We start from the raw sequence: 20,195 nt of genomic DNA on the forward strand, positions 1-20,195 counted from the left end.
AGATGTCTTAGCAGCTGTGTATTAATATATCAGAAGTATGGTGTTGATTTGAAATCCTAGTCTCCATTACTTGATAAACTGGTACAGTAGGCCTATATATTTATGATGTTTACACCTCGCGTATACTCAGTAACCTAGATGCCAATGGCAGTCGGAAGATACAACGATCGTGGGCTATGGTATAAATATAGTATTTATGGCGGAACAGTCTATTCTAAAAGTACATGATGGGTTTCACAGTCTCGTACAGCAAAGGCAGCATTAAAACTACTTTGTATCGCCATCCTAGTATTTTCCCGGATCCAAAGCGCAATTAACCTGCCCGTACGACCGACCAGTGAGCTATAATCATTCATAAGATTACTATAAATTTAAAAACTGGCGTAAATGTAAAAACCCGGGTTTTATTTTATGTACATAACGTTGAAAAAGAACTGGATAAAACAGTTTGTAGGAGCCAAATGGAACTGCTCCCCGTGGACGTTTTTATGCAATAAACTTGTATTAGTCGCACCACCATGAAAAGCCATTGTTTTCAAACAGACCATGGCGACTGTAACCATTGCTATATTTAGACGATTACCTTCGTCGGACTTTCTTTGATGTCACAAAGTTGAAAATAAAAGAGTCACGTATATATGGTATCAAATATCTACGTTAAATGATTGCTTCCAGTAATCATTAATGATGGTTGATTACACTTCCCATATTAACACTAGATAGAGCTTATCAGACCTGATTTTGCCAAAACCTGGATTATGTGTAGAACTGAGATGTATTTGCAAAGTAGCAACGCGTTTATGCAAGTCTGCAGAACTCGTCGCCTTTAATCAGTCTTTAATATAAATTGTGTGTATACACATTAATTTAGAAATGTTAAGGTCCTTTATATGTGATTTTCCCTTGATAGTCAGCAAACATCACTTAAAAACAAACGCAATTTTTATAGCTTTATTTTCATTGCATTGATGAAATCTCTTTCAAGGTCATCCAATCTGGCAACGTTAAATTAATCACACCTCCTCTACTACGATGACGGACCTCGTTGCAACTTGTAAAAGTTATTATAACTTTCTAGTACTTATACATTTTGAGTTATACATTGTGTATTTTGTTACTGCTAGCCTACATCAGAAAATCAAACCGATGTAATTGTTTAACACAATCTCTTGAATAGTGCTATTTTCCTACATTTCAATAGAAAATCTAGTTGAAATAACAGTATGTTAACGTATGGGAGTGGAAATTAGATCTATTTCGCACTTTTTGGCTTGATGGTTCATTTCCTTCCTGAAGTATTAACGACTGTTCGTTAACGCCCACAAATTGCAGATTTCTGCACACAAATTTGATAGTGGTTACATTGACAGTAAGAAATGGATCAGGAGTATTTTATTTCATTTGCTTAATCATCAGACGAAATGATAACCACCAAATCTCGGTTAACTAATCCTTGGACTACTACATATATCCAGTAATCCATTTCAGATTACTGCAAATTACATCTAGCTGCCAAGTGACGATCATGTGATTAGAATGAAAACGTTTAACTAGCCATCCGCAAAAACATAACTAGATAATCTGGATAGTTACTCAGTTATTTGGATCCAAATGTTGTTAGACAGTTCATTTTATAGTTTATTTATTACAACATTTTTATTAACCATACCATAAACTGCAATGCAATAAAGTTCTAAATTACCAGCCATGTAATTTATATCGTCAATGATATTAATCTAATCAAATTGAACGGGTTATAGCTGTATGGGTTTCCAGTTTTTTGTCTCTAAGCTGCATTTTTTCTTCTTCAAAAGCCGACACTCGGGTTGACTGATAATAGAGATAATCTTTGCTGGTCTGTCTTCCTAGAGTAGTAACTAGTTTCTTGTTAATCTTGTTTTAACCCATTGGGCCACCAAAAACATTACATACATTTTATAGAAATAAAATGCGGTTTAGCGTCTTACTTTCCTACAAATTTTATTAATACATCGTACGAAAACGCTGAATAAACAAAAGATTAATAAAAACAGGTAAATCATGTTTGCGTGAAAGTTAAAGTCACGTTAAGAAACCAGATGAAGTAATAATAGAAACGCCTGTAATGCCGGGTCTATTTTTAGAACTTAAAGAGTGGTAATCCTGATACTACAGGTACCACGATTTATAACAGTCGACCGTCATCCTTAAAGCATCTTCCGTTTCCCACTACAGTAGTAATATACCAGCCTAAATTTGTGATATGTTAACCCCTGTTGCTATGGCAATGACTGGGATGGTAGATAACTCAAACGGTGATTGGTTAATAGATTTCGAGGCTGCAAGTCTTGAAAAGTTGGTGAAAGTTAATCCACCCACCGCCCATTAGTTCTATAGCAGTACTCGAGCTACACGTCTCGGGTCTCGGATAGATTCACATTAAATTAAACATGGCTAGTCTCAGAAGCGCGTCAATATGGCTGAAAGTAGCCCTTGCTACTTTAATTATAGCAGTTATTTTGTTTATCGTTGCATTTGCTACTTCAGCATGGATGACACACACATATAGACAAAATTATCAATCTATTGGTCTGTGGAAATATAGGAAATGTGGAGGATCTACATGTAACGAAGGTAGAATTGGTTACCGTTGGGGTACCGGTAAGTTGATTTTTGTGTAGCTTTGAATCGGATGGAAACTAAATATTTTGTTAATTATCATCAATTTTATTCAAAAGATAAGCAGTGAGCATGGACCTTTGTGGAATCCGGGTTTTTTTGTCAAGTTTGGCTTAACGATCCTAAATTTCCTTTAATGAAACAAGGTAGTCTGCAAATTAATTTTTCTATGGTTATATTATGCGCATCTGTTAGAAACAACGCCTTCCAAGAAACACCCGCACATGTTTATGTAGTAAACTCCTACATTTGGTATGCCACTCTAGTAACCTGACACCTTTCGTCTTCTACACCAAGTCAAACTGACTTCAGGTGGTGGAACCGGTAAACCTTGAATGCCTGTAACACACGATACGTATACAAAGCAAGAGTTCCAAATCACTTAAAAGCAATGTTTCCTTCAAAACTCTTTTATGTATTGGGTATGCATTTGTTCAAAATTTTCTTTCGAAAGAAAACAACGGTAAAGAAATTTGCCACCATTTTTGTTGTATAAATCAGCCACATGTTGTATGTACTATTAACTCCCAATCTGTTTTTAATTTTATGCGCACACATCGGTCCGTCCACCCTTCGTCTATAATTGCTTATGGGCGCATACGGGGCTACAGTTAATATCCGATTAACTTTAAATCTATACACAGTACATGCGTTTATGAGACTAAGAAGTTATATCAAGAGGGTTATGGCTCTTGGTCACTTAGAAAAATCGTGTGGCGGCTCTGGGGGATAAAATTATCTTCTAGAAATTTATACAGAATGTTGAAACAGTTTATGTTCATGAAACGAGGGAGTTATATAAAAAATGTCAGGGTTATTGCTCTTGATTACCTAATGTAGAGGCGAAAGTAACTGTCCGATATTTATGTTTGTCAGATACTCATGTTAGCGTTAGGAAGAGGCCTATTATATCAAATTTTAATTATTTTCGATACTAAGTTCATGGGTTGTTAGTGTCTTGTAAATGCACCCGTTACCTTACAAGAGAATACTAACGTGAAAAGCTATATAGACTGGTGGTAAAACTTAGCTACAAGGTGCATTCAATACACACCACGACACGGACATGTATAGGCCATTTTAGTTTGGGACCTCACTTCACCATACCCATCCTTCAGAAATCCATCTGGTTGTTGTAAGCCATGGTGAAATTTATGCACAGATGCATAGATAAGTTAGGATAAACGTTCGGTATTACCATTGACATTTTAATTAGCTAATACAGTGTATCGAATAAATTCAAAAATTTTTATTATTTGGAGACTAATAACACAAGTGTATACATTAACTACATAAATGTAATAATCAATAATTATATATTCTAAAGCTGACATTTACTGGTGGTATGAATGCGGTTTAAGCTACGTTCGCGTATACGTTATAAAGAGTTTTGGACTTGAAAATAGTCCCCTAATTATCTAGATATCTTTTAACTTGCAAACTCGAAAGTTATTACGACCGTCGTATTTTCAAGACGAAAAATAACTGGCAATGAGTAAAAATTTAAAGTTCAAACTTTGTAATTACTGTGAACACGATGTGGATGAAAAGCACCATTGGGTTTCGGTCCTACATACAACCCATGATTTGACAAAATCCATCCCGGTATTGCCAGTCTGGTGTTAATGTTTAACTGTCTTGAATAATTACTGGAAATAACCATTTTTCTTAGACATTTGATACCACTTTGCCCACTTTTGTTTTCAAGAATTTCAATTATGTGACCTTATCCAGGATAATTTGAGTATGATAATGGTTTAAAGCTGTTTATATCCATGCGTTATATATATAATAGTAATTGGTTTGTTTATGTGCGTACACTGTAAAAAATAATTATGTAAAAAAAAAAAAATTATTCTGTTTTTCCAACAGACAATATCTGTTACGTCACAGAAGCATGTTTCTGTAAAATTACAGGGAAAAAATCTGGTAAATCTGCTGCCAGAATATTTTCTGTTCTTTGACATACTTATTTTGGTTAAATATAAAAAATAATTTATTTTCTGTAAATGTAAATTTTCAGTCAGTCAATTTATAGAAATATTACAAATGAACAGAAATTAAGAGCAAGGAATCTTACGTGGCTTCAAATTTTGTGATTTCTGAAGGCTAGGTTTACTACTTCTTCTTTCAATTATTTTTATCATCAATATAAACCGGAAACAAAATGACGAAGCACATACAGAAACATGAAAATAAAAGTTGTTAACTTTCCTGCATATGTCACGAAGTATCCTATCGACGACATCTTGCCAAGGCTGCGGAGATAACTGTTTAGGGCTTATGGCTCTTTAACATGTACTGTCAATAGCACGCAGAGTCCCAGTTGTTTCTCCAAACAGGACAAATTCCAACCTGCATCATTGACAAGGAAGGACAAGTTGCAAAACAAGCATGGGTATCTTTCTTGGCTAATGGCTAATAAGTCAGCATCATATTCACTGAGCCATCGGGTCTCTTTCACATTAATATTGTCTACATGGTCCATTTGAAGTATTTCTACAATACAACATACATCAAACAGCAAACTGAACAGACAGGTCGTGTCTCTAAATCCAATGATATCTACCTATGCTGTAAATTTGACTTCATACATACATATTATTAGCAAGACTTACCTTTGCATTGTCAGCGCACAATCGAACATTCACCGCCATAAGTATAACTTTGTGAATTAGCAGAACAGTGCAGATAATATACAATTTATTCTGGAATATTACTAGTCTTTATGGTAAAAATACGAGTTATTTATCTCAAATCACAGATATTTCTGTGATATATAAATAGGAATAATTTCCTTTAAATACCAAAAATTAGGGATTTAAAAAAACCAAAAAAAACAAAACAGGTATTTTTTACAGTGTACGTGTAACGAGAACACGTTGCGCGTGTTCAAACGCTTTTGATATCCTAATTTCATCGTTCTAGTCATTGATATCTAAACCACCCTCGATGTTAGTTCCCAAGTATATTCATGTTTCAAATGATTTTAACTGAACATCGGTAATGAGTACAATTATCAGTACAGTAATTAAATAAATCCGTAAACCAATTTTAGCAACCAGAATGTGGAGAAACAGCCAAGTAAATCATAAAAACGGAAACATCATTTAACCCGAAACCAGTCCGGTGTGGCGGTATCACTTTGTACCCGGTTTGGCTACTGTAGGTTTCTCACCTTCCCACCCACTTCTTCAAATAACATAACAACCTTCATTGCCTTTACATTTTTGCAAGAAAAATGGCTGGAATATACATTATACAATACAATATTCATAATTTCATTTATACGTTCTTTGTGGATTGTATACACATAAAGTACAATGGAATTTTGCCATTTTTCTGAATGAATAACTGTCATGTAAATAAGTAGGCCTACTTTGTACCGGTACCCAGCTACTTAAAATGGTTTTTAGAAAGCATTCCAAAGGCCAAGACAAAACTTGGGATATAATAAAAACGCAGTTGCTTGGCTATCATCCCGCCAACTTAGTAAGGGCAAAATAACAAAGTTGGCTCACAACCATAAGACGTCGGGTGGGACGAAAAACCAAGGTTCGTGTACTTGGCGACAACACAAAAGAACCCTTGATCGTTGGATTTCGATAAAGAGTAACCGGATGGCGCACCGCATGGTGTATACCATTGCATCATCCCGGTTGGTGCAGAAAATTATGACATTGCCAGAAAAACAAAGATTGGCCAAACAAGAAATATATGGCAATTTAAAGAAGGTTTCCATGATAACGCAATTATCATAAATTCACATTAACAATAAAACAAACATTCTGGTTGAAACTTTTAATAATCTTAAAGACATGAAAGAGGTTAAATAGCCCACATGTGCCTGTAACGTGGAAAATCTCTTTCAAAAATAACATTTAACCGAGGCTAAGTAGACCTGTTATGTCATGTTCGTAAGTAAGATATCAAATGCAGGGGCAGGTCTGAACCCGATTCTCTATTTGTAGATAGAAAGGTGAGAAACAGACTGCCAAAGAAACGACATGAAATGGGGTTTAACGTCCTACTTTTCTGCTACGACTGGGCTAATCATCGGGCATACGCCATGCAGTGGGCTATGAGGGAAAATCTGCCTACTCTTATTTCGAATTTCAACTATCAAGGGTTATTTTAGGTGGTCGTCAATGTGTGCACAGGGCCCCGGTTTTTCGCTCCATCTGAATAACTAGACCCACCCACTGACAAGGGGAAACTAAGCCGGAAAATCCTGAGGAACTTTCTCAACCAACACAGGACGCGAACCCCAGACCTCTTGGTTAGCGAGTCAGCGTCTTATTCACTGAGCCACCGCGGCTCCCAGACTGCCAAAGAAAGCTGTGATCAAGATTAGCTGATTCTGGACTTGTACATATTTATTTTTTTATTATTATTATTTTTGAAATAATATTTCGGATGTCCCAATATGTGGTTGGGTTTATTATGACAGAAGTATAAACTTAAATTACTGAACACAACAGGGTGGAATCCCGGATGTAAGATTTGTTAGATTATGCAATTACATTGTTATAAAAAAGATAATGTCACACCCAATTTTGTCACCGACACAGTCTATGTTATCTACTGTGTAATAGATACACATTTAGTTTAGGAATGAATCTGCCACACGCCCATCATGATTGTATAGGAAACTTCTAGCGAGAAACTAAAACAACACATGGTCCAAATTTATTCAAATCGATTGTCACTTTAATTATGTCCATTTTAAAGTTACAATTTCATATTTTTAAGTTATATTTTTAAAATGTATTAAAATAAAGCCCTATTAAAAATAGATGGTATCTATAAACAATCCTACCTTGTTAAAGAATAATCCTATTAATCCTATAATTCACTATTGCCAGCTAAGAAATTGGCAAAAATATCATTTTCAACTTCAAATTCAAACGTTTGAAGATAGTTATTCCATAGTGGGGAATAGGAAAACAAGGGAGGTAATTGGGAGGTAATTGTGTTATTATTTCTGGTGTTAAGATTTGTAAGTGTCAGAAAGATAACCTATGATCGTATAATAGTGAGTTGACAACCTATTCAGCGAAAGACATAGAAATAATTAAGTTTTGACTTTCTTAGAAAATATGAAATTGTAACTTTAAGTTTACTTTGGATTCTTTTGTAATGATTTCACCCCGCCATCTTACCTCTCTTTGTCAAATATAGTAATAATAACTGTGCTGTTTTTTCGCACCAGACAGCCCATGACGGTCTTGTTATGTGTGCAAAATTACATAATGACGAAAGTCTTAACATAAGAGAATAACACATATTTTAGACTTTGACATAATATAAGTCAACCATCTGGATATGAAAACCTCACTCACCTATTTATGTAAAACCCAACCACTGGCCTGCTTAGAGTAAAGTATTTTTCACGAGTGTTGGTTAAATTCCATGTTAAAACTCGGCATCATAATGATTGTCCAGAGAATGAAGATTACCCAAACCCACAGCAGAGGAATTGCTGCACAAACCCTGGGTTCTTGTCAATGGATACCTTCGCATAAACATTAAATTTTACACTTTTTGATCAAATCAACCTTTGTTTCTTTCAGATTTCCACCATGCTACCCAGGCCATGGAAACCCTGGGCCTTATTGCTTTGTTATTATCTCTACTTATTCTCCTATTATACATGTTTGTTGATTCGTGTAGAAGAAGAAATGCTCTTATTGTCACTATAGTATTCATCTTTGTATCTGGTAAGTAAAAAAAAACCAATGAATGTCACTAAAAGAGTAGAACCGTTTTGATTTGTGTGAAAATAATAGTGTAGATTTGATAAGATCCGATGTATAAATGTTTTGAATGAAAGGTATTAAGAATTGAATTATAATTCAGCTGTCGACATGTTAAGTAACTGAACAGTCCGTAATCGCCACATGGCTTACATACAGTAATGTTCTTACCTCATACCTCACAGTGAGATATCGTTTGGTTGTATAATTCTTGACTTACTGGCCGCTGTGTCGTTTCCCTCTATAATTAAACAGCTATCTAGGTCAGCGAGTTGGCTCTATATCCACATGGCTGCATGTTAGATCCTCAAAAATGACACCTCTGTTCAAGCCAAACCAGCAGGATACCGAGTGGTCATCCTCGGTATCCCTAGTGGTATTGTTCCGTTCTACTCCACTAACCGCTGGGTCCATCCACAGGGGAGACACATAGTCAAATTATCCGCCCTTGATACTTCAGCTATTTTTTTCGACCAATCGAGTGGGCGAAGGGAAGTAACTCACATTTATTGCAACTAAGATTAGTGAGGTGAACGTAAACAATGACGCCAAGACGGTATGTGAACTGTTTTTGATTGGTTCGTAGAATCAAGCTACGATCAAGGGCAGATAATTTTATTTCGTTGAACCCCCGTGGATGGCCCCATAGATTAGTGGGAATACCGAGAATGTCGAGAGGTCAGTGGAAGGAAAATTCATTGATGCTCTAAAATTCTATGTGTTGCAGGCATATGATCTCAAATTCTCTAAAGGGAAGTAAGAACACCAAAGTATGTTCTCTGATACTGATTTTAAAACGATCGACATATTATCAAGGTTGACGCAAATCCGGGGCTACGCGTGAAAATTGCTTTTGCCGAATGTCTTTTGAAATGTTTTTCAGCAATATATATTTTCAAGTCTTCGGAGTTGAGAGGGTTCAACAGGTGACTCTTGTGGATGGAACCGTGATTCAAGATCTTTGTTCACATATAAGTCAACGTGCACCAAATTGGTTCTTGTTTCTAGTAGTATTCTGGTCTGAATGGGTTTAAATTGTAACCGGTCAAAAGACGTCAGATTTTATAATTTCTGCAACAGAATTTCAAAAAGAATTCTCGGTGGAGAACGCGGGGACCACCTCAACCACGACGGAGGAGGCCCCAACATATTATTATATAACATATCAAATATTATATGTTTCACATTTCCTCCATTGATATCTTTATTTCAGTTTTCTTCATAGTGGTTGGAATTGCTGTCTGTGCTGACAAATACGAGGAACGTGGATTTAGTATTGGATGGTCCATGGGTTTGGCTATAGCAGCTGCTATTTTTGATTTCGTAGCAGGAGTAATGTGCGTTCTACAGCTAGTTGCTCGTGTGTGAAATGGCATATTAACAGTGTCTATATAACAGGCGTCCAGTCATTTCTAGCATTTAACTTTTATTTATTTGTTTTTCAACATCATTGATATTATTCTTTACCTCAACAATCTCCTGATAAATGTGGTTGTCATGAAGCCTAGGTGATATACATGGGGACACTCCTTAAAATTCAAATCAACTCGATCTCATGCAAATGACGTCTCTGGAGTATAATTTTATTTGATTTCGAAAAGAAAATCTCTTCTGTTTCGAAATGTAATTAACTTAAACTCCGGTGCATTGATGCATTTGTATATTTCGGTTTATCATTGAGGATATATTTTCTTGAGGAAGAAGTCAACGGAACTGTAACAAGACTGCAGGAATTCATATGAATTCCGAGGCACACTTAGTGATCTGTAATATTTTCAGAACATGAAACCGCGAAGGCGTTAATCTAAATATATTATTACTTACATTTAACCCTGAAAATACTTTGTATTCTTTTTGATACACCTATGAGGATTTTGAATTATGATATTATTATAAAGGGAACCACACATTCATTGTGTTCTATCTAGTCTTATGTATGCAAGAATGTTTATAAGCACTAATACGATGTAGTTTTATAAATGGACTCTTGATATTTTTCATACTTTTATAATACATACATAAAGTTTTATTTGTTTTTGTTTTGTGTTGCTGTTTCTCTTTCTATTTTGGAGGCGGTGTTTTTAATGTATATTTTATAACACATTAATTATATCTTGATTAAAGATAAACAAACTAAATATTGTCTTTTTCCTTTTAAAATCTTGTGGTTGTTTTGAAAGGACACTATAGTTAACAACCAGAATATTCTAGGTTCGAATCGTAACCATAGTAACAAAAATACCACATCTTAGTCTCAGTATGATCTAAGTAATGTTTGAATGAGACGCTATTCCTCGTTGTTTCTAAAAATCTGAAATTCGCAGTTCACCCAAATCAGTGAATGAAATATATTTTAATCTTCTTCTGTTTGAGTGAAGAAAGTATTTTTTTCCAAGATTAACAAAGATTTATTCCCACCGCACACAGAGAAAATCACACCCACGGGCTCATGCATTACCATACTAAGTTATCACATTACCAAATTTGATCAATATTGCTGCAGTTGGCGCAAAAAGACACACGTGTATTTAAAGATACATGGAATTAAGGACGCGCAGTTAAAGGTCAAATCTCACTTCCCTTATATAAACCTGATATAAACTAAACAAAAGTAAGAAAATATTTCTTTAGATGGAAAATTAGGGATTAAAGAAAATATATTGGATCAATCTAATCTTTTTTCTGAAAGGCCCGAACGTCAATGTTTGGTCAATATTAAAGATGCATTATCTAATAGCTAAATAGGCCTATTGCGGGTCTTTCTCCGGGCTTTGAATTATTATTTTGACATTTATTCACATGACAAGCCCATAATCAACTCTCTAGACCACCGTATGACTAAGATATTAAGTGGAGTAGACAATGTCCTCCATATTTTCGTTAAACTTCGAGACTTCGTTTATCATCGTAATAAAACAAAAGGGTCTGATTTATATATAGTTGTAAAATCACACAATAATTGGTATATTTGACATTTATTCTTGTACATAGTAAAACAACTGATACAGCCAATTTTATAAACAATCAAAGAATAGAATTATTGTTGATATTCGTAGGCAGACATCATTTCTTCATAAGAATCAGGTTTGCGAATTATCTTCCATGATGAACCATCCACTAATATTTCTGCCGGTCTGGCCTATAAAACATTTTAATATATTAAAGGGAGATAACTAGCATTACTTGTACGTGAAAATTTCTCGAGTTGGAGATAGATTGCAACAGCAATGAAATGAAATAGGGATTAACGTCCTACTTTTCTGCACCAACAGTGTGCTATGAGGGAAATTTTGTCCATTTGTACGGGGCCCAGGTCTTTCGTCCTACCCGAGAGAGAGAGAGAGAGGAATGGGGTTTAACGTCCACTCGACACAAACTAGGTCATTTCGGGACTAACATATGGTTTTTAATTTTATTTCAATAATTCGCTTGCGCGTAGGGGTCTTTAGCAGTGGGAGGAAACCGGGGGACTCGGAGAAAACCCACGAGGTTGGACAGGCGACCCTACTCCTTGTCACGTACAACCGGGGAATATACCTTTACAGCTAATATAAAAGAACAACTAACTTACTCTACAATTATAATTTGAAGACATACTACTACAATAAGCACCAACATCCCACACAGCTATTCCACAGCCCTCGTGTGGAGTCTTTAAAAATCTATCCTGAAATATATTACCAATCAATCAAAATTCTATCCTGAAAAATATTACCAATTAATTAAAATTATACCCTAAAAATGTTACCAAACAATTAAAGTCTATCCTGAAAAATGTTATCAATCAATCGGTTCGCGTGAAATTAATCCAATCTTCACTTACTTTCTGTTTGCCAGTTTAACTGATAGAAACCCCAGTTCACTGAAAGTTTTAACAAATCAAATAACAAGAAAGAAACAACTAACTTTTCCTAAAAAGTCGGTTGATTCACAAACCGGACCAACTACATTATACAGATGACTTGCTGAATCTTCTACTGGCTCGGTGAAATCTATATGGTGATAAGCATCATATAAACTAGGACGCAAAACTTCTGTCATAGATCCTGTGGTAACTATAAACCTATAATATAATATCATATCATCATGTGCATACAAGCCAGAGGGCGGGGGGGGGGGCTGCCCACCTAACTTTTGGGAAATTTTACTAATTGGACAGAGGGACAAAGTGAAAAAAACTAATAGTTTGCAAAATAAATACCGCGAATTTGTACTTAATTGCTTCAGATAAAAACATTTTGTCTGGAGTCAATCTGCTTTGTGCGACATTTGTAAATGTAGCTGCAACTGGTTGATTTGTTGATTGGCATTGGGGTCGGCATAGAGTGGGATTTCGCTTGCAAAACTATAGCAGAAAAACGCATATATGCGGCAGTTAAATTTTCAAAATATTCCCGGGCGGGGAGGGCGAGGCGTCCATTCCCCGCGATGCTCCGTAGACTAACGATTGATTGGTTGTTTGAAATTCACCTAAACTCGGCTATATTGGGTCACATTGAAGTTGTGGCATTTACGGGCTTGAATAGCAGGAAAACGCGTTTGCGTCCATCTTTAATTTTCAAAGACTCACAGGCCGAGACTCCATCTACTCGAAGCTATAATATAATTTTTCGACATTTTTCGGAGTTGAAGATATTTGGTCTTTTAGAGAGCTTCATAAAATATGAGTTGGCAATGGAAATTATAATTTAAACAAAACAATTCTTTTTTTGCGAAAATGTGCTCAAAACTGAAACATTTCATAGGAATCTTCGATCCCCTAATTCCAAAAGCATTTCTCTTAGGATAGCTATTGGTGGAATTGTAAACAATTTTAACAGCAAAATCTCAAACATGTTCGGATGCTTTGCCCCTTGGACTGCTTTGGAACTTACAATGTTCCCCTTACCGCAGCTGTTTTATTTTATTTTATTTTTTTTTTTTTTTTTTTTTTTTTGGTGCTTACTGTGGCTTGTAACTTAACCCCACTGTGGCGCCATTACAAAATCGTACCCCATGCGGCGACCGTCTCACGACGCCACGGAATCCCCGTCTTGTATTGTTTAGAGTAGGAAGACAAATACACCTTCTGAACAACCGCGTTTCTTTTATGTGGTTACCCCGGGTGATGTAGTTCCGATTCGTTCTGAAATACGCTCGTATCTCAATTAGCAAGATAAAGAACTTTCCCACCTTCTTCACCAATAAACGCCAACCGTAGTGGACGCCTGGCTGACCGAGGCTATGTTCACATTGAGAAATAGAGCGACAAGTATTCCATTTTTTTCAGCGAGCAGTGTGAACAGAAATTATAGGCTTATGTATACTTGCCTGGCAACCCTTGTCTGTCATTAATTTATGAACAACCGTAACCAACTAACCTTATATTACCACTTGTTTTACAGCCTAATACGGATGATAATAAAACAGCTGTATTACCAATTATAGATCGTCCTGGTTCAACTATGATCTTTACTGAATGATGAAATCCAGTCTCTTCTACCGTACTAATCAGATCTTTTATAGATGGTGTTGTGTTCTGTAACATAATATTGTTTGATATCATAGGGATCACATTTATCAACCTTGATCATCTCCATACATTTTTTAAACAATAATTAATTTAGATCGGCTCCAGTTTCTGACTCATCGTCATTAATTAACATTGTTATTATTTTTGTTTACAATTAGTCAAAACATCGCTCAGTAATAAACAACAATTGTATTCCACACATAGCATTGGGGATCTGTGAATCGTACGGCTGCACACGGTTCGCAACTTAGCCCGAAAATTTAACAGAAATTTACAATCGAATTTTTTCCTTTTTCGGCTAAACCTTTCACTGCCCATTTTTCGTGCCTGGATGGAAATGGTTTACACACAGAAATAGGGTTTGGGAAACATGCAGTATCGCCTCGTTTGCTGATAGCCTTCTCAGTATTCGGTCACTACTATACTATTCAAAAAAAGTAGGGGATATTTGATTTTGGGGGCATAATACTAAAATATGCAAATGACTATGAAAAAAGTCACTATAGAACCTAACAGAAGAAACATTTCCAGTTACATGTGACGCCCAAACGCACCAATAGCTACCGCATGGAATGCAGGTGATGCTTGGGATCATCATGGGGGTCCAACCCAAGATTTGCACGACTCTGACTTTGAATGTTACAGTCATTGTGGCATTGAATTCCAGGGTGGAAACATCAGTTTAATTGTTTTAGTGACCAGAAAACAAATTTTGATATGCGTCGGCTTACCCAAAATGAAAGGTTACGTGTCCTTGGCATGCTACAGATCGGCACAACACAGGCGGTTGTGGCGCGGACGATGAATGTTTCTCAGTCTGTCATAAGCAGGCTATGGTCCAGATACCGTGATACACAATCTGTACAGGACAGACCACGCTCAGGTCGACCAAGGGCGACAACTCAAGCCCAGGATCGATTTATCCGTACCTTGGCCTTGAGAAATCGTGTCATCACAGCAAATCAGATCAGCGCTCGTCTTCAAACAGACACTGGTGTGAGAGTGAGTGGCCAGACGATTCGGAATCGACTGCATAGGGGTCACCTTCGCGCCCGACGTCCTCGCGTGATCCCTTGTTTGAGAGATCATCACATTCAGGCAAGACGTCGTTGGTGTAGGGATCGTCAACACTGGGATAATCGACGCTGGAGCAATGTGATGTTTTCAGATGAGTCAAGGTTCACTGTTGATTTTTTGGACAGACGTAGGAGGGTGTGGCGTCGTCGAAACGAGCGCTTCCAAGACGTTAACGTCATCAGACATGATCGATTTGGGGGTGGTTCTGTTATGGTGTGGGGAGGCATCACTGTTGCTGGAAGAACGGCTTTACATGTTGTTGCAGGGTGTGTTACAGGCCAGTACTACCGGGACAACATCTTGGCAGTCCATGTTGTGCCGTTCGCACGACGTCATGGCCGTCGTTTCATCTTCCAGGATGACAACGCAAGATGTCACAGGGCCAGGATCGTTACAGGTTACCTCCAACAACAGAACATCACCACATTACCTTGGCCAGCACTGAGTCCCGACCTCTCCCCCATCGAGCATGTCTGGGACATGCTTGGACAGAGGTTACGTCAACGTCAACAACGTCCTGCCAATGTCCAATAACTTGCTGCTGCGTTGCAACAGGAATGGGACAATCTGGACCAAAATGACCTTAGACGTCTCATTAGGAGTATGCCACGTCGGATCAATGCTTGTTTGGCAAACAGAGGAGGATTTACCCGTTACTGAATTGGTTGTGATGCTGTGGTAACTTTGCTGTTTGACCCCGGGTATCATTTTACCCTTATAATGGTCAGTCTGTGCCTTACTTAGTCTAACGATCATTTGGAATAAATCGATGAATGTGAACTTCATTTCATTTTGTTATTTGTTTCTTCGTCAGTTTCATTAGGTGACTTTAATAACACTTAAAAATCAAATATCCCCTACTTTTTTTGAATAGTATATATGGGGGGAAGTTTTAAATAAAGACGGCAAACAATTGCTTTCTATTAAAACATACCTCTAGTATGCAATCGGGCAACATATCATGTTCTCTTAGTTTCTTTATCCAGTCTCTGCGATTTATTCTTTAAAAAAATCAATAATATATTTTTAAAATTGTATTGAATTTAAATATCAAATGAAGAAACATAGCGTTCTTTTATCTCATCAACTTTGGGAATTATGCAAACAACAGTCCTGAGCACTGACATTGTATGTTGAAAGGTGCATGTATCGCAAAGCGAAAATGTTTAACGGATTATGCAAAGCGCCGCATATATTTCAGTGAGTAATACAGTACATATCGTGTGAGTGCAAAGGTTTCATCAACTTCATTTACTCGTACTAATCAAATGATTTTAACAATTAGAAAGAAAAGAACTCACTGTTTATTTTTGTATTTTTGATGATCAGTCTTAAAAACATTCGATGGCAGATCTTTCAACTTCGCTTCAACTTCTTTTAAAATCTGACCATCTTCGTGATCAATACACCGTGTATCGTCAACCTTAAAGAATTCTGATTAAGTTAATTTATATGGGTCTTAAAGTTAGGACCGATTTTAAAACGCAATCTGTGTGTCATTAATTGATAAAGGTAGGATTTTTGCTTTGACTTTCTTACTGTTGTCTAATGGTGGACCATCCCGATTTTAACAGTCTCAGAAATAAAAGTCCGTGTACGTATGAAATTTAAACACCAAAAAATATAGAGGAATGGTGTATTGACCTTTTGGACACCTATTGAGTCCAGTTAAAACTGACGGGTTTAAGTTGTTTGAAAACTTATCACGTATATTGAGTTAATTGCTCGGCCCTAGGGTAGATGATTTTAAGGGCTTTTAACACAAAATTAAGCAGCTTTATTCTGCAAAATATAATCGAGATTTGCCCTTTAACATATTGTGAAAGAGAATACTTTGGGTTTTTTCGTGATATAGTATGTCATCTTACCGTGGCAAGAACTATATTGTATTTCAAAAATAGTCAATACGATAATATATAATTGGACACTTACATGTTCCAAATAGTTTATATTTAGACCACCGCCAATATTAATATACTTGATATCTATACAGTCTAACTGGCGATCTTCATTTATCATCGTTTTCAACTTCTTCAAACACAATCTGCAAAACAGGGGTAATTTTTTCCAACCATTTAAGAGTATTTATTTCACTTTAAAATTAATCAATACTGCAAAATTGTCGTAAAATTATATTGATACCTACCTGATGGCTGTTAGGTCTTGAATAGTGGAACCTAGATGGCAATGAAGTCCAAATACTTTGATATGGTTTTCGGTTTTAATCAAATCCACCACATGGTCTAACTGTTCCTCATCAATGCCGAACTTGGACCCGGCCATTCCTGTGCTTATATAAGGGTGTACATGCTAAAATTATGAAAGGTATTAACAAATAAATATAAATGCAAAATAAACTGTGCGCTGAAAGCAATTTCTACGACTTCTGTATATATAGTGCTTATGTTTGACCCAATATCTTGGCTATTTTACGTCCTCTGGAAGCCATTCAATCGCACTGTATTGCCTCGAGGAAACGCTGAACCAGCAAAAAAAAACCAAACAAAAAACAACATCTGATGTGATTCTGCGGAGTTCAGTGGTTAAAGCCCATAGTTCAGTTCATTTCATATAGCCGCCAAAACAGTGAAAAATTCAATGACTGGTGTAACCTCCGCCAGTCTGGATCACCCGTTGATGTCCCCCCAACCCCCACTTTGACTGAATTAAACGCTGGTTCTGAACCTACACTGACGGATCCGTCTGAAGGATTTTACGCCCAAGAACCTCCTGTATATTCACAGGTGGTTTCGGGTCATGGCTTCTGGCTGGTCAAGGTAGTGTAGCAGTGGGGTGAAGCGGTTTTCAAATGAGACCGACACCTTCATATTATAATTATATCTTCCACTTTCTTCTCTTCATTTACAAACCTGCGAAAAGTAAATATTGTGAGTAGTGTTTAATGCCAAAATTGCGTTCGATGTTTTTTAACACTGACCCCAACCCCCATTTTTGATCTGCTTGTGGCGATTTCTGTTTTACTTTTTTCTGTCGGGTTTTGAGGCGGAATGTTAACAGAGTTAAGAGGCATGTTACGTTAAAATGTACACCGGATAGCTACATTTACTCGTATGCTGCTTACAGTTTGTACATTACAAGATCTCCATGTTGAACATCATGCATGCTGTTGCGCAAGATGTTGCAATGTTGTTCCATGTGTGCTAGAAAGTGTTCAACCCAAAGGAAATTTGGGAAATATTTAGCGCAAGTAAAAAAGACGAGAATTAACATTAAAGTAACTGGGGAAATGTATAGTTTCCCCTGCCAATATAAACAGTGTGTTTCTAACATTATGATAAAACATGTTAACACAAGGCACAATTTTAAGGATGCACAATTGCTGAGTTTAATACTTAACGACGTTTCGACGAGGATGTCCTCATCTTAATCAAGCAAATGATACACATATGTGAATAGTAAACAAATTTATACAGAATATGCAACTAACAAAGAGACTGCATATCATTTACCATATAATCAATAAATGGGGTCCAAGGAGGGATAATTCTGGACTTTGATGGTACACCACTAATTATTATGCTAACAAATAATTTAAAAAAAAACCCAGCCAAGTAGACCCCCCCCCCCCACACACACACACTCTAGTTATATTGACTGTTAATACTTGATGTAGGTAACACTTATACTTACTGCATCTATATTCAAGTTAATTCTTAACAACACTCGGGCTTCTAGATTTAACTCCTTACTGACTTCTATGGTTTGTTTTAAATCGAATTCGCTATCCACATTAATTAAACAACCAGTCTCAACGGCAAGCCTGGTTTCCCATCGACATTTTCCATTTCCATTCAGGACCATCTGACTCGGAGTAAAACCAACTTGTAAAGCAAGACGAAGTTCATTACCACTGACAAGTGTAACGGAGCATCCTTCATCTCGAAGTATTCGTAATAAATGTGGGTTCGTGTTGGCTTTCACAGAAAAGTTTAAACCCGTATCGTTTGGAAGGTTATGTAATGCCTGTTGGTATGCCTTCACATTATTCAGTATAAGATCCTTGCTGTATACAAACACGGGTGACTCTGGAAAAATTCCGGCATCTTTTAACTGTTCTTGTAAGTCTTTAAGGCAAACATTTTCGCAATATAAATATCCATCTCTGTCTTCAAAACCCATTATTGAATTGCGTCAGTTTTATCTCCTGTCTTTGTCTGTTGACACACTTAGTGTACGACACAGTTTACTGTAGGTCAATAGGATTAGAGTGTATCTGTATATACATGTAGTAATGTAGAAGTTAGATAGCCTATATTAACATAAAAAGAAGTTATACATTTAAAGATGGGTTCCCGCGTAGAAACTGGGTGATTTAATGGTATATGTGGACCAAAAACATATTCAAACTAATTAATTTGTCATAATTATGCTTCAGATCCTTCTCAAACATTGTAATTGCGAAGGAATGCCCTGCTATTAAAATTCGATCAAACCAGGTCACGTTTACGTCACGTCTTGGGAGTCAGAGGAGAAATCATTGCATACATAAGACGATGTTGTCTTTAATCGCTTACTATTTATTACAGATATCGAATCCTAATTAAATCTAGGATTATCCACTACCCGCGTCTTTTTCCGTCATTTTTATCTCAGAAAGTATTGTACGTCTAACTCTTCATAAAGTTTATCAACTTGTACATCAAGCGCTCAGTGTTCGCTTGTGACCTTTGACATCATGCGTACAGAAGTTCCTAAACGTCGGGCTGATGATTAGGGAAACCCTTACATTTTTGTCCTATATACGCTCAATGAGTGTTTTTCGGTAAATCCAGTATTTTTCTAGTAAGATTGGATATCTCTACTTTCCATATATACCAAAATTGCCATACTTTTATTGGATATAACCATCCGATAAATACTTTTCTGGGAACCCATCTTTAAAGATCTGTTCACACCAATGATTATTTGTCGATGATTTTCAACGACGGACGAATCATAATCATTGGTATAGAGCCCGAAAGTGCTTGAGCATGGTGGCTGCGTGGTTAATTTCTTGCTGCTACATCCTCGTCGCGCTTTGTACGTTGTCCCAATAAGAAATGCAAAACGTCGCCATTTTATGTCAGTATTCCTGAGAATCGTGGTAATACGATTATCACAAGATTATCAATAAAATCCCAAATAAGGACTGGGCAATAAACACTCTACCAGTTAATCGGGATTCTGAAGAT

The 20,195-nt window shown here is 36.6% G+C and overlaps 2 protein-coding genes across 4 annotated transcripts; one reads left to right on the forward strand and one right to left on the reverse strand.

The window, feature by feature from the left end:
* The first annotated feature begins 2,336 nt into the window (after positions 1 to 2,336).
* Positions 2,337 to 10,552, forward strand: LOC126822065 (uncharacterized). Its single transcript, XM_050550812.2, has 3 exons — positions 2,337 to 2,640; positions 8,232 to 8,378; positions 9,628 to 10,552. Exons 1-3 carry the CDS (start codon positions 2,430 to 2,432, stop codon positions 9,780 to 9,782), a joined length of 513 nt encoding a protein of 170 aa, XP_050406769.2. The 5' UTR covers positions 2,337 to 2,429; the 3' UTR covers positions 9,783 to 10,552.
* An 821-nt stretch (positions 10,553 to 11,373) lies between these two features.
* On the reverse strand, positions 11,374 to 19,564 carry LOC126822038 (uncharacterized). Of its 3 annotated transcripts, none has more exons than XM_050550763.2 (9): positions 18,655 to 19,558; positions 17,150 to 17,313; positions 16,936 to 17,047; positions 16,305 to 16,426; positions 15,938 to 16,004; positions 13,775 to 13,932; positions 12,321 to 12,477; positions 11,986 to 12,081; positions 11,374 to 11,553 (listed from the first exon to the last, which is right to left on the reverse strand). In XM_050550763.2, exons 1-9 carry the CDS (start codon positions 19,141 to 19,143, stop codon positions 11,452 to 11,454), a joined length of 1,467 nt encoding a protein of 488 aa, XP_050406720.2. In that variant the 5' UTR covers positions 19,144 to 19,558; the 3' UTR covers positions 11,374 to 11,451. The 3 variants fall into 3 exon arrangements, 2 of the variants coding, with proteins under 2 accessions (XP_050406720.2, XP_055957430.1); XM_056101455.1 differs by lacking the exon at positions 18,655 to 19,558 and adding an exon at positions 17,699 to 17,863 and having other exon boundaries at positions 17,150 to 17,615; XR_007680620.2 differs by lacking the exon at positions 12,321 to 12,477 and having other exon boundaries at positions 18,655 to 19,564.
* Positions 19,565 to 20,195: the final 631 nt, after the last annotated feature.

The sequence above is a fragment of the Patella vulgata genome, chromosome 5, assembly GCF_932274485.2.
Source record: "Patella vulgata chromosome 5, xgPatVulg1.2, whole genome shotgun sequence".
Classification (NCBI taxonomy): domain Eukaryota; kingdom Metazoa; phylum Mollusca; class Gastropoda; family Patellidae; genus Patella; species Patella vulgata.

Excerpts from the sequence above, each read along its gene's own strand:
- LOC126822065 (XM_050550812.2), top strand. The coding sequence starts at position 2,430 with ATGGCTAGTCTCAGAAGCGCGTCAATATGGCTGAAAGTAGCCCTTGCT. Across the intron at positions 2,641-8,231 it reads TGGTTACCGTTGGGGTACCG|ATTTCCACCATGCTACCCAG; the intron begins GTAAGTTGATTT and ends TGTTTCTTTCAG. Across the intron at positions 8,379-9,627 it reads AGTATTCATCTTTGTATCTG|TTTTCTTCATAGTGGTTGGA; the intron begins GTAAGTAAAAAA and ends TCTTTATTTCAG.
- LOC126822038 (XM_050550763.2), bottom strand. The coding sequence starts at position 19,143 with ATGGGTTTTGAAGACAGAGATGGATATTTATATTGCGAAAATGTTTGC. Across the intron at positions 17,314-18,654 it reads TTAACTTGAATATAGATGCA|CATGTACACCCTTATATAAG; the intron begins GTAAGTATAAGT and ends TCATAATTTTAG. Across the intron at positions 17,048-17,149 it reads CAAGACCTAACAGCCATCAG|ATTGTGTTTGAAGAAGTTGA; the intron begins GTAGGTATCAAT and ends CCTGTTTTGCAG.